Source organism: Sphaerulina musiva, assembly GCF_000320565.1.
Source record: "Sphaerulina musiva SO2202 unplaced genomic scaffold SEPMUscaffold_12, whole genome shotgun sequence".
Taxonomy (NCBI): domain Eukaryota; kingdom Fungi; phylum Ascomycota; class Dothideomycetes; order Mycosphaerellales; family Mycosphaerellaceae; genus Sphaerulina; species Sphaerulina musiva.
The window spans coordinates 829,187-844,093 of NW_016017394.1; the positions used below are offsets into that span (position 1 = coordinate 829,187).

A 14,907-nucleotide genomic window follows, 5' to 3' on the forward strand; every position below is an offset into this window, starting at 1 on the left:
TGTGTGTGTGTGTGTGTGTGTGTGTGTGTGTGTGTGTGTGTGTGTATGTGTGTGTGTGTGAAGAGACAGATGAATGAGATGAATGAGATGAGAAGATTTCAAGTCTGGGATTTCTTTTTTCTTTTTAACCGGTTCATGTCTCGTTCATTTCGGATAAGTGCTACTATAGACGTTACGAACGAGCCTAGTCTACTCTATACCGAATTATCATCATCATTCATCATTCTGATGCTGAATCATCGACCGCTCGCTTGCTCGCTGTTATGGGGCGGGTACGATGGCGATGGTAGTAAGGTAGTAAGTAGTAGTGCAATGCCCGTTTTTCTTTTATCATCCTCCGCTCTCGTAGTGGTATCATTCATTCTTTTGTCGAAATTTTCCCGCTCGCTCGGACTCATTGCACAATATCTCGTTAATCGGTGGGGGATGGGGGGATGATCTTTCATCATCATCATCATCATCTAGTATGACCACCTGTGTTGAAAAAAGAAAAAAAAAAAGGTTAGCGACTCTGATTTCTCGAAACTTGGTGAATGGATGGGCTTACCAATCTCCTTGGTCGCGCATGGCGGCAGCGACTTTGCTGAAACCTGCAATGTTGGCGCCGGCGACGAGCGATGGGAGCTCGCCATCTGCGCCCTTGACGTACTCCTTGGCTGTCTCGAGGCAGTTGTTGAAAGCGGCTTCCATGATGCCCTGTAGGAATTGTCATCGTCAGTATGGGTCGTTCTCTCGTAGATGGTCACAAGTGAAAAAGAAAAGAAAACTGACCTTCAGCTTGGAGTCAACCTCTTCGCTGGTCCATGTCAAACGAGCAGAGTTCTGTGCCATTTCGAGACCAGAGACGGCTACACCACCGGCATTGGCAGCCTTTCCTGGTCCGTACCAGATCCCGTCACCCTTCTTCTCCTTGCGAGAAGCCTCAAACACATCAATAGCTTCCTGGGTGGAGCCCATGTTGGAGCCCTCGGCAGTGAACTTGCAGCCGGCCTTGACCAGTGCCTCGGCCTCCTCGCCCGAGACTTCATTCTGTGTGGCGCAGGGAAGAGCGACATCGACGTTGCCGACGTGGACCCATGGGCGTGCACCGTCAATGTACTTGAACTTGTTCTTGTACTCTGCACTCTCCGACAGCTCGGTGAGGGACTTTCTCTTGACCTTGAGATCGGCAATGTAGTTGACGACCTCGGGAGTGATGCCCTCGCCCTCGGTGGCAATAATGGCACCCTTGCTGTCGGACAGGGAGACAATGGTGGCTCCGAGCTCGATGGCCTTGAGTGCGGCGTACTGTGCGACGTTGCCAGACCCGGAAATGGCGACTTTCTTTCCCTTGAAAGACTCCTTGCCACCAGAGGCGTACTGAATCATGTGCTGAACGTCTGTAAAGGTTGTCAGTGTCTCCCGCGCAAAATAGAGCTCTTGGAGAAAAGGGCTCAGACTCACAGTAGACGAGACCGTAACCAGTGGCCTCGGGGCGAATCAGAGAACCACCCCAGCTGCCGCCCTTGCCAGTGAGAACGCCCTCCCATCGGCCTCGCTCGGCGCGGTATGTGCCAAACATCCAACCAATCTCACGAGGCGAGACACCAATGTCACCAGCGGGCACATCCGTGTCGGCGCCAATGTGCTTGCTCAACTCACGCATAAAGGCAACGCAAAACTTGCGAATCTCATTGTCCGACTTGCCCTTGGGGTCGAAGTCGGCACCACCCTTTCCACCACCCATGGACACTGCGTGGACTTGTCGTTAGCTTCTTCTTCTTCTTCTTCTTCATGTTCTTCCTCCCTGCAATGCAAGGAATGGAATGTAATAGGATGAGGGTAAGAATACATACGTCCAGTGAGAGCATTCTTGAAAATCTGCTCAAAACCCAAAAACTTCAAAATGGAGAGGTTGACAGAAGGGTGGAATCGTAGACCGCCCTTGTAGGGACCGAGAGCAGAGTTGTACTGCACACGGAAACCACGGTTCACCTGGCACTCGCCCTTGTCGTCCTCCCACACCACTCGGAACTGGATGACGCGCTCGGGAATGGCGGCAACCTTGAGAGCCTTTTTGTACTCAGGGTGCTTCTCAAACAGAGAGCTGTTCTCGAGCGTGGAGGCCAACTCCTTGTAGGCCTGCTCGAACTCGGGCTCTGAGACGTTGTTGGTAGTCATGATGGCGGTTGTGTTGTGCGGTAGTGGGTATGTTTCGGTGTGAAGTGTGCGTATGGACTCGAGGTGGTGGTTGTGGTTGTGGTTGTAATGCTGTAAGTGCAAGACTTGGGATCAAGCAAGCAAGAGTTAGGTGGTAGTGAGTCACCGAGGTCAAGGTGAGAATGAAGAGTCAGAGTGAGGAGTCAGAGAGGGAGAGGAAGAGAGGAAGGAGAAGAGGAAGAGGAAGAGGAAGAGAAGAAAGAGAAGAAGAGAAGAAGAAGAAGTAGTAGTAGAAGAAGAGAGACCCAAGAGAGAAGAGGACATCCACATCCAGCCACCCGTTGCCTCTCAGCTGCAACTTACACGCGTCTACCGCCCATCACATGTGGGAGAGAGAAAGAGACGTGCTACAGCAGACCAAGACAATGCAAGGCAAGGCCAGGTCAGGGCAGAACAAAAGAAAAAGAAGCATCCAGCCTTACCTTAGCCTTACCATTTGCCATTTGCTAACAACGCCGGCCTTGCACGGAGGAGCACCGCTCGCATCCACATCCACATCCACATCCCCTCTCCTCTCTATGATGACCCTCCTCCTCCCACTCCTTACCCCCTTCTCCCTCCCCTTTCTCCTCCTGAGAATAAAAACATAATTCCACACCGCCCTCATCCATCCACCACCACCACAGTATTCTCATCGTCATCATCATCATTAATAACAAAATAACAACCCCCCCGGAAATGCCACCGAAAAGAAAGCAACAACGATGTCATTCATGATTTATTTTTTTCTGGTTTCGGTTCCATAGCGAGAGAGGGGCTTGTAGCTCCCGATAAGATAAGAGCTTCTCATTGGTACCAGACTAGAGATGCGCGATGCGCCCGCCGATCTAGGAGCTAGCTACCTCAGCCAAGCGAGCTGTGTGAGCTGTGAAGAGCGACATCGGATCGCCTAGGAGGTACCTGCAGGTAGTGAATGATGAATGACGAATGACGAATGACTTCTATAGGTACGAGAAGACAGTGGGATGAAGATGATTTTGACTGTTCCGAAAGAAACTCCGCCCAACAAAAAGGGGACATGAGCACAGGGTCCCTGAATTACTTTCCTCTCTCGCATCATGTGTCATTTAGGGTATTCACATCAAAATACGAGAAACGTGATTACCTAAAAAAGGTACCATGTACATCCTACTCGTATACACCTCATGAGGCTTATGTATACATGCACAGCATGTGATGTAAAGGTAGGAGGTACATGTAGGTTCGACTCTGGAGCTGGCGAGACCGGGCGAGACAAGTGATGACTAAACTCAGGGTACCTCAACTACATACCTGAACTAGGACACAAGGAGGTAGGAGGTACAGGTACAGGTACTGCGAAGCCGGAGAAGCACTTCTCAGGAACATACCTAGCTTCTACACCTGGGTGGTAGAGACTAGTATGTAGTCTTCCCACCCGGACGGGGGAGTTGTCTGATCTGGGTAAAGACTATAGGTACCTTCTATAGGTAGTAACAATTCACTCTTTTTGAATTCCCGGTTCGTACGAGAGAGTGTTTGTAGAGTTGGAGAGGTATTCTGAGAATGACTGCTGTAAGAGAAGAAAGTAGCGAAAAGGCATGTGAGCAATGGCAGAAGCCGTGCTGTTCTGTCCTGTGCTATCCTGTCACTAGCTGGTACGACGCTCTACGCTCTACACTGCTTTACTCCTGCATGCTCTCAGTCGACTCAAAGTCTCGCAGAAACTCTTCAATCTCCTTGGGAGAACTGACTCCCCAGACACCGCCACCACGAACCGCACCACGCATGCCCACTTCCTTTCCGACCTGTCGCCACACACACAGAGTTTGGATCAGTACGAGCATCATGAAAGGGAAACACCAGAAGTGGCGACTGCAGAGGACACTTACCAGATTACGGCCGACTTTGCCCGGCCCAATTCCAATCCACCGCTTCACCTTCTCCTCCTGATGGAGATACACAATGCTATCATGCCACAGCACCGTCTCCACGCACTGCCTCGCGAGCAGATCCTTGAGCTGCTCTTTACTCTGAAATGGCCTCGCCGAGACATTGCTGATGCAAGGCATCAACCCGGGCCACACCACAATGTCCTGATCCCGCTGTGAAGGGGAGGCTTGGTAGAGCATCTTCTTCATCAGATCCGCTGCAGGCCGCATCAGAGGACTGTGAAAAGGACTGTCGGAGCTGAGTCGCACCGCTCGAGGATCGTGGCCTCCAAATTGCCTCAAATGCGTCATGAGTTCCTGAATTGCCCGAATCCCACCAGACAATACAATCTGATTCTTCGAATTCACATTCGCAATCAGAACCTGACGAAGAGCTGGTGGTGGTTGGTCGTGATCACCATGGCTGTCGTCCGTCTTTTCCGACGTATGTCCCAGAAAGCTGTGAATCGCTTCTACCATCGCCGGTAGACGATCTGCCTCGCACACCAGCGCAATCATTCCCACCTCCTCTTTCGCCTCTTTACTGCATTTCGCCATCGTCTCTGCTCTCCGCCTCACGAGCTTCAACGCATCCGTATCTCGTAGATATCCTCCAGCCACCAACGCCGCAAACTCGCCCAACGAGTGGCCCAGCGTCACATCAACTCGCTCATTCACTTTAAACCCAAACTCCTGCTCGAGCACGCGCAACACAATCAACGACGTCCACATAATCGCCGGTTGAGCATTTTCCGTTGCAGTCAATCTACTATTCGGCCCTTGTTCGATAATTTTAGAAATCGGCTGCTTCAACGTCTCATCCAACTGCTCCAACATGGGTTTCACCGTGCGAGGAAATGCTTCGAGCCAGTCTGTCGTCATGCCTACACGCTGCACGCCTTGTCCGGGGAAGAAGATGGCGGTTTTGGGCTGTCCACCTCTGGCTGCCGGTGGCATTGTGGTTTGCCATCGTGCCTGACACGACGCGTAGACTGCTGGTCGAATGGAGGCTGGAAGCGATAGAAGTGCGTTTCGGGTGGACGCTGAGAGCTTCGTAGAGCTCAGTAGATGCGCCATGGGCGTGGGACACGACTAGGTAGGTTTGTAGGCAGGTAGGTAGGCAGGTAGGTTGGTCACGAGGATGTGGTGGTGATTTGATGGTGGCTGATCATAGAGTCCGACGAGATCGATTGTCTAGTACGCACATGTTATTAGTGTCCCGTAGTAGCATGAGTTGTTGGTAGCGTATGTCAGTTACTCCCATGATCGGTATTCTAGTTCGGCTGGTGGGAAGTACGGTAGAGGTAGCGGTAGTGTTCAAGGACAGGACATCGGACATCGGATATCCTCGGCCCTTTACCTCCTCCTATCCCCCTCCACCTCCACCTCCACCGTCACCACCCGTCGATCATCAACCTTTCAACCATCACATGATCTTTTCACAACAGTCAGTTAGTCCGTCAGTCCGTCAGTCCGTCAGCTACTACACTGATGAGATATTCGAAGCTTGGTCTAGAGATAAATTCTTTCGTGATTTTTTTCGGCAACATAACATAATCATCAGTACCTGTAAACAGCAGCAGCAGCAGGAGGAGGAGGAGCTCTTAAGAGTAAGTAGGGGGTTAGTAGTAGGTAGGGCGATAGAAGTACGTAAAGTATCAATCATTTAATGATATGAGTGAGAGACATGATTTCCTCCTGCTAGCATCTATATGAGGTACACACACTTTCATTCCCACATAACACACACTCGAGTCCTTAGGTACCGCAACATAAGAAATTAGAGAGCGAGAGAGAGAGAGAGAGAGAGAGAGTAATTCCAGTCCGCTCCCAAACCTCCCCCTTTTCCCAACATACATAGATATAGAGAAGAGCCCCAACCCACCCTCGGGTTATTGTGTTCGCTGATGTATAGGTATGTAGATAGATAGTACATGTTACCCATAAGTTTGACAGCCCAGCCAACAGCAGATATGCTATTGCTGCTGCTGCTGCTGCATCTCAAGAAAGCAAGCCAAAACAACAAAAAGGAAATACTATTCTAATTTTTCTTGCAAAAATCAGATTAGGTAAACACGGAAACGCCACACACACACACATATACCAACGACGATTCGTCCCTTCACTCCCTTCCCTCACTCACTAGCGGAACACTTTCCTTGTACCATCTCCCCTTCCTCTCTGTCCCCATGCATGCGTGCATGCATCTCTCCCACCTGTCCCATCCACCCCAGTGGCCAACTATCAAATCATATCGGCAGCTGACGTCTTCCCTCCTCTCAAGCTCTCATATAGAGAGCCCTCCTCTGCACCTCCTCTGCCTCCTCCACAGGAGCAGCAGCAGCAGCATCAGCATCTCTCGTCTGCCATTTCTTCATATTAGGAACGACAGCAAAATCCTGCGGCCGATTGGCAATGGCGTCATCTGGGTCTGCCGATCGCTTCGATTTCTCGCAGCTGCCATCATCCTCCTGCGTCGCCCTCGCACGCAAAGGATTCTGGTATGGGCAGTTACTCTGAATCACAGATCCACCTTTCTTCTGGGCATTGGCTCCTTGATGATGTTGCAGTTTGGGTAGCGCCAGAGGCATCGCGCTGCTGGAGATGACGACCGTGAGGCCGACGAGCAAGGTGGAAAACTTCATCGTGACTAGTGTGGCTTAAGAAAATGGGTCGTGGCCGTGATTATCTTCTTTTTTTTTGTCTTGGTTTTTTGGGAGGGGTTTTTTTTACTGCAATGGTATGTCAGTACACATTACACACATACACGTCTCTATCGCATGCATGGAAGCAGCAAGTGGATAGTGACATACGGTGTTTAGGTATGCGTGAAAGGATCGATCGGGCCGCCAGCCGAGTGGAAGCGATGTCTTGTGTGAGTACGTGAGATTTTAACGACAGTCGTGTTGCGGTGCCGTTGATTCGTAAAGCGGCAACAATGTAATGAGAGCAGGAGCAGTAGTAGTAGTAGTAGTAGTAGTAGTGGGCGCGTGCGGTCAAGGAGAGGGATGAGGAAAGCTTGGAGATGCGCCCGCCGAAGATACGAGGTGTACTCGCATTCGATTTGAAGTATTTCCCCTCTTGACCAGGCAGCCATGTCTGTAATCACTTGTCGTTGGCGAGGAGGTACGGTTCGGTAGCAGAGTTCAATAGCAGTCCAGGGCCAACCCCCCGACAGAGCGTGTCTATCCTGGACGTAAGCAGGCCAATGTCCCATACTGGAAGGGGACCGGGTGCACAGGTATACCACACGATTACTTCACGTGGCTTTGCGTCGCTGGAGCAATATTGAAGTTTCACGTTCGGTGCAGTCTGTTTTCGTCGCGGACCACTGGGTCATTGACTCACTGGGAGGAGTGACAATTCTTCCAGGATATCTTCAATCATCATTGGCCACGCAGAATGTGTGGTTTTATCCAGAAAAAAAGGCACCACTAGGCCGATGAGGAGTCGAGCCCGGGAGCCGGACTGATTTTAGGATACGGTGGTATGTTCTTATTATGGTGCGGACGTGGACATTGTGCGCTCTCCAGCGGTCGTGAATAGTCTGTCTCTCTTTTTTTTTCATGTTATTTTCTTTTTGACCTTACTGTGCGCGCGAACGCATCTTGGTGTATGTAGCCCACTCCCAAGCGATCGGTGCGGTATGCGTTAATCATCCCCATCATAACCCGTGGCGATCATAGGTAGCATGCAGCATTGGGCAGCACCGAAAAGTCCCGACAATGATGCTGTGATGGGCCGGGAGAAGAGTGGCCGGCGCGCTGGGATGGCTGGTTCGAGTGTCTGGAGGCTGGCGGAAAGAGTCCAACAAGCACACGAGGGGGGAAAGAAGTAAGATACCTCACTCGAGTCTTGGCTTCACTTCACTTCTCCCGGCCCGTCCTGACGACCAATGACATGAGTCCCGACACAGTGGTCATGCCAGGGCAGTCGACATCGGCGTCGTGCAAGTAGTCCGTTTGATCCATGCCCCTTGGACCGTGCTGAAGAGCATGTATAACAAGGGCAACGAGGGACACAAGGGACACCCTGATCACTACTTGCGTTCCCTGACAATGCCCTTCCCATATGGATTGATTACGAGTGTACTGTGCTGCTGATTCGTCCTCTATCTGCCGGGGGGGAGGCAGCATCGATGATGGATGAGCCTGCTTGCGACGTTGCTACACACATGATATGATGATACATTTCCCACAATTACCTCAGTCTCGGCACTTATACCGTAAAGTACTGTTCTGACCGGCCCTACTTTGTCCCTAGGTAGCTTGTTGTTGCTTCAGCCTCTTCAGACTTCAGGATTACAGCTGCTTACATAATCACGACGACAACAACACGTCTTTCATGTTCACGCTCAGCATAAGGTACAGGTACCCGCGGCGCGAACACGACGTGATGTGATGATGCAGCTCCCATAATCCACTCATTCCGCCCACTCAACCTGCCAAATGGACCGACCACTCCTCATCTACATCCTCCTCCTCGTCTCCTCCGCCTTCTTCCTCCTCTCCCGCCTGCTCACCATCCTCAATCCCGCGCGTCCCAAACCCTTCCGACCCTCCCGCCGCCATGCTCAAGAGCCCACGCACCTCCTCATCGTCCTCGGCTCCGGCGGTCACACGGCCGAAATGCTCGCCATGCTCGAACGCAGCATGACAGAACCTGACCACTCCCTCCGCCTCGATCTGAACGACTTCCGCCATCGGACGTGGATCGTCAGTTCCGGGGACGCGTTGTCAGCTGAACGCGCGCGAGATTTCGAACGGCGTGTGGACGAACTGTATGAGCAGCGTGTAAGCAGCAATTCTGTTTCGGAGTCTTCGGCTTCTTCGACGAGCTGGAGTGAAGGCGGCAGAGGCACGTTTGATATTCAGACTGTACCTCGGGCGAGGGAAATTCATCAAAGTTTACTCACTGCGCCAGCTTCATGTCTGAGATGCTTTGTGGCTTGTGTGATGGTCTTGTCTCAGTACACGGGAGGTCCGGGCGAGTTGGACTTTCCCGATCTGATTTTGGTGAATGGACCTGCTACAGGGACAATCGTAGTTCTGGCTTCACTGGTTTTGAGATTCTTTGAGGTGTGGGGGTGCAATTGGAAGGGGAAGATGAGGACTATCTATGTGGAAAGCTGGGCGCGAGTCAAACGATTGAGTCTATCTGGCAGATTACTGGAATCTGTCGTTGACCGATTCTTGGTGCAGTGGCCCCAGCTGGAGAGGCCTGGTGGAAGGGCAGAGTTTGTGGGCGTGCTGGTGTGAATGCAATGCTCAAAGACGTCGCAATTATGCCACTATACACTGCGCCTGTTGGTAATTGCTTAGTGTTCGCTAAGCTGCAGAGATGACCAGGCCATTGCCACTAGGGCCCTTGCTCTATCCCTCCTCAGGCTGATGATGATGAAGAAGAAGAAGAAGAAGAAGAAGAAGAAGAAGAAGCAGAAGAAGACTCGAGACTTGCTAGGACTCGTTGTTATTGTCTTCCTTCTCGAGCCCAAACAGCCTGCGAACTGGACGCAGGGCCTCCATATCTTGGTCCAAAGCCAAGCGCGCATCTTCCCTGCTCAGCCAAGATCCCCCAAACTGCACTTCTTCATCCTCCAAAGCTGCTTCCAACAGAGCCTGGTCCGGCTCCACCGAGAGCGTCTGGTTTCTGCTTGCCTTGGTCACGAGCTTGACTCTGACGAAAGCCGTCTTGAAAAGAGGCCCACTGCGCTCTCCACCAGGCGCTGTCAACGGATATGGCAGATTGTCGTACAGCACACTTCTCCTGTCGACAAACATGTCTTTGTCGCGGAGACCTGTCCACGCTTCGGCCAAGCTCAGAGCTTCGCGATAGAGGTCCGCCATTGTCACATCCGACAGTACTGTGCTCGGTAGCCAGAAATTGTCGATGGTGTCGGGTTTCGTCTGGTCTGGTGGAGTTGCGATGACAAAGACTGATGCGCTGCGGACGACGAGGACTGTCAAGACGAGTTTGCCTGGCACCAGACCTTCACCGGGCTGGGTCTGCTTGTAGTGCGCTTTCCCTTCCATGTTTCTTTGGCCTGTCTTCGTGTCGAAAAGAGAGGCGAAATTCTCCAGATGGATGAAGTGGTAAGAGCTCTGGAATGGTTTGGTCGAAACCACTTATATATCGAGAGCAGAGTTGTGCTTATATATCAACAGCAGAGTTGTGATTCTATTGAAGTTTTACGGTAATGCTAGGTAAGTCAGGTAAGTCTATTGTGGTGTGAAGTACTCCAGTGAATGCGTGCGCCTAATGTCTTTCCAAGCCATTCACTCTTTTTCGGATTGCTCTTAGCTGCAAACACATTGCACGGGCCTTTACTTGCTATTGTCTCAACACCTATGTTGAGACACACTCTCTACTAGCACTTTACCGATTGTGCCAGGAGCTCAGCTCGGTAGAGTGAAGCAGGACGCGCTCTCCTGAGACAATCGTCAAATATTCCGGCATCTGGGTTGCAAGCAGTGCAACAGGACTCCCGTGGGCGAGAATCGAAGTGAAGCTGACCATTTGTAGACGGCCCGACGCGAGGAGAATGGTGGGAGCTCGACTTCTAAGTCCATCGTTCCAGGAGATGTACGCGTCCTCCTCGAGCAGCAACATTTGCCACGCGGTGTCGCTACCAGAGCAGCCAACGGTCATCTCGGTCATCTCCCAAGTCCCAACGTTTCGACTTCCTGAAATTCCCCGCTGAAATACGCGCCATCATCTATCGAATGGCCTTGTTGCTGTCCACGTCTGGCATCCATGTCATCACGCACCTTCACCCTTCAGCTCACATCTTCCCACGCGATGTTCACCCGTCCTGCTTGGGGCCCGGGGGGCTGCAGTGTTTTCCTTCGGCGCGATACAAACCATGCTCCGGAAATCTATGGACACCCCGCCTCTACAACAGCAGCTAGTCGTTCTATGACTGACTGATGAGCAAGGACAGTTTACCAGGTCTTTTACAGAGTAGACGGTACAGACGAAGAAGTATCTACAAAGAGTGTTGTTGTTCCGCTTCAAGCATCTCCAGATTTGGTGTGAAGCTTCCGGGTATTCACAATCCCTTCTTTGCGCTCCATGGATAATGGAGTCCAAGCGTCAAGTACCTCCTAGTCTGTCTGAGCAACTGTTTAGAGTTCAAACTGAAATTGTCCTCCTATTGGCGGTCTAGACCGTCCAATTCTGCCGGCTATAGTGCAGGTTGACAACCACTAACAATGAAGGTATAAAATACCTCGAACGGCGAAGTTGGAATCCATGAGAGTGGCACTGGGCAAGGATGAGAAGAGGTTGAATTAATGGAATGGATGGTTGTAATAACTTGTGACTTGTGTGGACGACTGAGTGAGATTCTCACACATACCTAGGCCGTATATCATCAGAGATACTAGGAGGTACGTATATGCTGTGCTGCGATTGGAGGAGCTGCAGGAAACCCTTGCGCAGAGCCTCTGTGGTCGGCCTCTTACGTGCTTTTTCACATCTACGCGTAGACTACGCGTACTGAAGTCTGACGGTAACAATAGGAGGTGCCTCGAGGGTGATGCCACAGAGCTGATTTAAGAATGATATACTAGGGACACTTACATCTCGGACACTAAATCATCTGTCTCCTCATGTTCAGCAGGATATGATATGGTCGAGTGAAGGACAGCGGTCTTGCAGGCTTGAGAGATAAGAATACACGGGCTAAGATACAAACTTCTACATCGTACCACCCATCAATTCCTCCGAGGAAGGGGTGTAAAACCATGCTGCCGCTCACGATGGGCCTCAGAGTCCTCATACTCGACGACAAACATTCTCGTAATCTTGTCGGGGGCATCACGTCCCAAACTCCGCTCTCTGCTGCTACTGTCTGACCGGCGAGCAGACCCGCTGCCCTCACGATCATTGCCGGTGATGGTGGTAATGGTCCGGCCATGCTTCGGCGAGACCATGACAAAGTCGTCGAGCGGTGTAGCTCTGCCTCTTGACCAGCTGGGAGGCATTGCACCTGATCGCCCTTCTGCGCTGCTGCCTCCCATCCCCAGCTTCTCGACGGTGAGACGGAAGAGTGGACGCAAGGTGGCCATGCAACCGGCTGTGATGCCCACGCCGATTTCTACTGTTGTCCAGATGGCGACTCCCACTGTGGTGACTAGTAGGTAAGGTCAGCAAGATTAATCCGAGAGAGGGAGAGAGAGAGAGAGAAGAGCGCGCAGAGGAGGAGGAGGAGGCTTACACAAGAAATCGCCCTCGGACCCATCGAAGCTCTGAGATAGTGATCCCACGTACGGCAGTCGTACAATGGTAGCCGACGATCCAATAGCCGCAAACGACAGAATGATAGCAACCAGTCGTTTCTGCCTAACACTCATCTGCAAATTCTTCACCATAAAAGCCGGCAAAATCCCCAACGTCCAATCCGCAATCACATTCAGCCCGGACACCGCATACGTCAACCCCACCACAATATCCGGCTTGATACAATGCTTCTCATTAATATCCAACGACCACCAATCACTAATCGGCCAACACTGAAAAACCAGCACAAACAAAAACGCAAATCCAAACACTCCCGCCGAAATCATCACTGCCCGCACAATCCAAATATGCACCCGATTCGTCGCCACTCGTAATAAAAATAATCCAATACTCACTTTCAATACCGTCGTTGCGCAACAATAAAATAATTCACAAAAATACCAAAATTTTAATGCGGTCGTCGCGTCCGAGGGGGTTAGGTTTATCAAATGTTGACCTGTGCCGTGTGCGATTCCGCCGAGTTGTGCGATGAGATAGGCTGTGAAGAGTAATTGTGCGAATACCATGGTCCAGTCGTCGCCGCCGAAGGCGCGTAGCATGAATGCTCGGACGAAGACGCGGAGGCTGACGAAGATCCAGGAGAGGATGAGGAAGGTTATGTTTACGCCTAGGGTGGCGCGGCTTTCGAGGGTTGGCATGGTGGGTGATTGTTGGGGTTGGGGTTGTGGTCGTGGTCGAAGTGCTGACGTTCTTTTTCTTCTTTTTCCAGACAGCAGTTGCAGCAGTAGCAGCAGTTGGACTTGTAGTATGCTAATGTTCGAAAATCGGTCCCGATCCAGAAAAAAAGGGGGGATTCAAGGAAGCATTGCCCAAGTCTCTTGTTCCTTGTTTTTTTTTTTTGTTCACTCAACCCAAAGTATCCCGCCACAAAACTCTCTCCTCCACTTCCTTCTTCTTGTTTGGCCCCGGGAATGCGGAATGAGAGGGCGATGATAGATTCCACAAGGACGAAGAGGCGATAGCGACAGAAAGAACCGGCTCCGATCTGGATCAATCGACAGAGTCCATCTTGTGTGTGTATGTGTATAAGTGTATGTGTAAGAGAGAGAGAGAGAGAGAAAGAGAAAGAGAAGCAAAGATATCGTCTAGTTGTCGTAGTAATAGTAATACCTCCGTAGTAGGTAACCTATCGCCGTAACTATATGGACCCGCTTACAGAGAGAGAACTCCACCTGCTTGCCAATGCCAGAAGCTAGTCTCCTCTGATCAACATCGACTCTCATCCTTTGACTCGCTTCACTTACACACAGACACAGACACAGACAGAGAGAGCCAGCCAGCCAGTCCTCTCCTCCCTCTCTCTCCTCCCCAAAAACGGCATATTGCCGGGATACACTACACTTTTTTCCCACGCGCGCGTGCGTGCGTGCGTGCAGTACTAGAAGAATGCACTGTGTGTGATGAAAGAGACGCAGGACGCAGCTGTACGGCAGATCATTCTAGGTACCAACTAAATGTAAGGTATGTACAGTGACATGACAGTGACAGTGACAGGAGAGGCGAGGAGAGAGAAAGAGAGGGAGGGGGGAAACGCAGCCCGGTCAGTGGGTCGGAGCGTGCTTCCAGAAGAAGTGTAGACGCCCAAGCGAAGCGATTTGTGATGAGGTGGTTTTTTTTTATATGTGTCCTTTTGGTTGGATTTTCAGCCACGATCTGGGCGGCGGTGATTTTTAATTCTTTTTTTCTGCCTTTTTCTTTTGGTGGAGCCTAGACGGAGGAGAGAGAGAGAGAGACAGAAGAATGGGTGGGTCGCGAGTGAGCCCGACAGACGGAAGGGAAGAAAATCGATCCTTTCCCTTTTGGTGGGTTTTCTTTTCTCGGTTCTTTTTATCTTTCTTTTGACCAAAATCTTGTATCAGGTTGATGAAATTTTCCTGAACAGATTCGTCCGGTTCGGCATAGCCAAGACTTCTTTCTTTTTCCTTTTTGTCAGCATGCTATATACATGAGATTCTCTTATGCACCATACCTCGGTTGACTATCTTCTTCACCCACAAAGATGCCGAGTGTAGGAGAAAACCCAAGAAAAATAGGTAGGCCGAGTGTCCGAGAAGTGGAGATAAGGTAACAAGGATAGGCTTGTTTAGTTGTACAGTAGTTTGCACGCACGCACTTCTGAGACAAAAAAACGGCCCGCCCCTGAACTACTCTACATGTAGTTAGGTAGTTAGTAGTCTAACTCCACTCTTCATCAGTCTTCACAACAACAAGAACAACAGACACCAACCAGAACTCCACCAGGCTAACCGATATCTGTATATCTTACTGTATATAGATATCCCAAGATTCCCTTCTGATCAAAACTCATTGTCGTCATCTCGCATTTCCGCCTCTATCTTTCTTTCTATCGATTGATTGATTGATTAAATTGACTAACAATGCACAGTCAGAAGATCTTCTCTACAAAAGAAGAAGAAGAAAAAAAGTAAGAAGCACAGGACACATACCCAACAAATCTCCCCGCCCCGAGCCCTCGGCTACAATGGACTAAAGACGAATGAGGAAGGCCAATTCTCTC

General features: G+C 50.8%; 7 protein-coding genes across 7 annotated transcripts; 1 reads left to right on the plus strand and 6 right to left on the minus strand.

Moving 5' to 3' along the window:
- Positions 1–104: 104 nt before the first annotated feature.
- SEPMUDRAFT_152156 (NADP-specific glutamate dehydrogenase) lies at positions 105–2,562 on the minus strand. The gene is made up of 5 exons (XM_016907276.1): positions 1,836–2,562; positions 1,444–1,731; positions 772–1,379; positions 548–696; positions 105–474 (listed from the first exon to the last, which is right to left on the minus strand). Exons 1-5 carry the CDS (start codon positions 2,158–2,160, stop codon positions 462–464), a joined length of 1,383 nt encoding a protein of 460 aa, XP_016756632.1. The 5' UTR covers positions 2,161–2,562; the 3' UTR covers positions 105–461.
- A 1,222-nt stretch (positions 2,563–3,784) lies between these two features.
- On the minus strand, positions 3,785–5,371 carry SEPMUDRAFT_128846 (FabD/lysophospholipase-like protein). The gene is made up of 2 exons (XM_016902235.1): positions 4,050–5,371; positions 3,785–3,965 (listed from the first exon to the last, which is right to left on the minus strand). Exons 1-2 carry the CDS (start codon positions 5,043–5,045, stop codon positions 3,843–3,845), a joined length of 1,119 nt encoding a protein of 372 aa, XP_016756633.1. The 5' UTR covers positions 5,046–5,371; the 3' UTR covers positions 3,785–3,842.
- Positions 5,372–6,204: 833 nt separating this feature from the next.
- SEPMUDRAFT_152158 (uncharacterized protein) lies at positions 6,205–6,748 on the minus strand. The gene has a single exon (XM_016907277.1). It carries the CDS (start codon positions 6,731–6,733, stop codon positions 6,368–6,370), a length of 366 nt encoding a protein of 121 aa, XP_016756634.1. The 5' UTR covers positions 6,734–6,748; the 3' UTR covers positions 6,205–6,367.
- Positions 6,749–6,901: 153 nt separating this feature from the next.
- Positions 6,902–7,779, minus strand: SEPMUDRAFT_152159 (uncharacterized protein). The gene has a single exon (XM_016907278.1). The coding sequence runs from the start codon at positions 7,303–7,305 to the stop codon at positions 6,907–6,909; it is 399 nt and encodes a 132-aa protein (XP_016756635.1). The 5' UTR covers positions 7,306–7,779; the 3' UTR covers positions 6,902–6,906.
- A 734-nt stretch (positions 7,780–8,513) lies between these two features.
- On the plus strand, positions 8,514–10,837 carry SEPMUDRAFT_136659 (glycosyltransferase family 1 protein). Its single transcript, XM_016902788.1, has 3 exons — positions 8,514–10,180; positions 10,253–10,291; positions 10,611–10,837. Exon 1 carries the CDS (start codon positions 8,537–8,539, stop codon positions 9,344–9,346), a length of 810 nt encoding a protein of 269 aa, XP_016756637.1. The 5' UTR covers positions 8,514–8,536; the 3' UTR covers positions 9,347–10,180; positions 10,253–10,291; positions 10,611–10,837.
- SEPMUDRAFT_128849 (uncharacterized protein) lies at positions 8,514–10,837 on the minus strand. Its single transcript, XM_016902236.1, has 3 exons — positions 10,611–10,837; positions 10,253–10,291; positions 8,514–10,180 (listed from the first exon to the last, which is right to left on the minus strand). The coding sequence occupies exon 3, from the start codon at positions 10,118–10,120 to the stop codon at positions 9,545–9,547; it is 576 nt and encodes a 191-aa protein (XP_016756636.1). The 5' UTR covers positions 10,121–10,180; positions 10,253–10,291; positions 10,611–10,837; the 3' UTR covers positions 8,514–9,544.
- Positions 10,838–11,665: 828 nt separating this feature from the next.
- Positions 11,666–12,928, minus strand: SEPMUDRAFT_145128 (uncharacterized protein; the record flags this gene model as incomplete). The annotated part of the gene is made up of 3 exons (XM_016903092.1): positions 11,666–11,748; positions 11,848–12,222; positions 12,307–12,928. The coding sequence occupies 3 exons, from the start codon at positions 12,926–12,928 to the stop codon at positions 11,666–11,668; spliced, it is 1,080 nt and encodes a 359-aa protein (XP_016756638.1).
- Between the last annotated feature and the right edge of the window lie 1,979 nt (positions 12,929–14,907).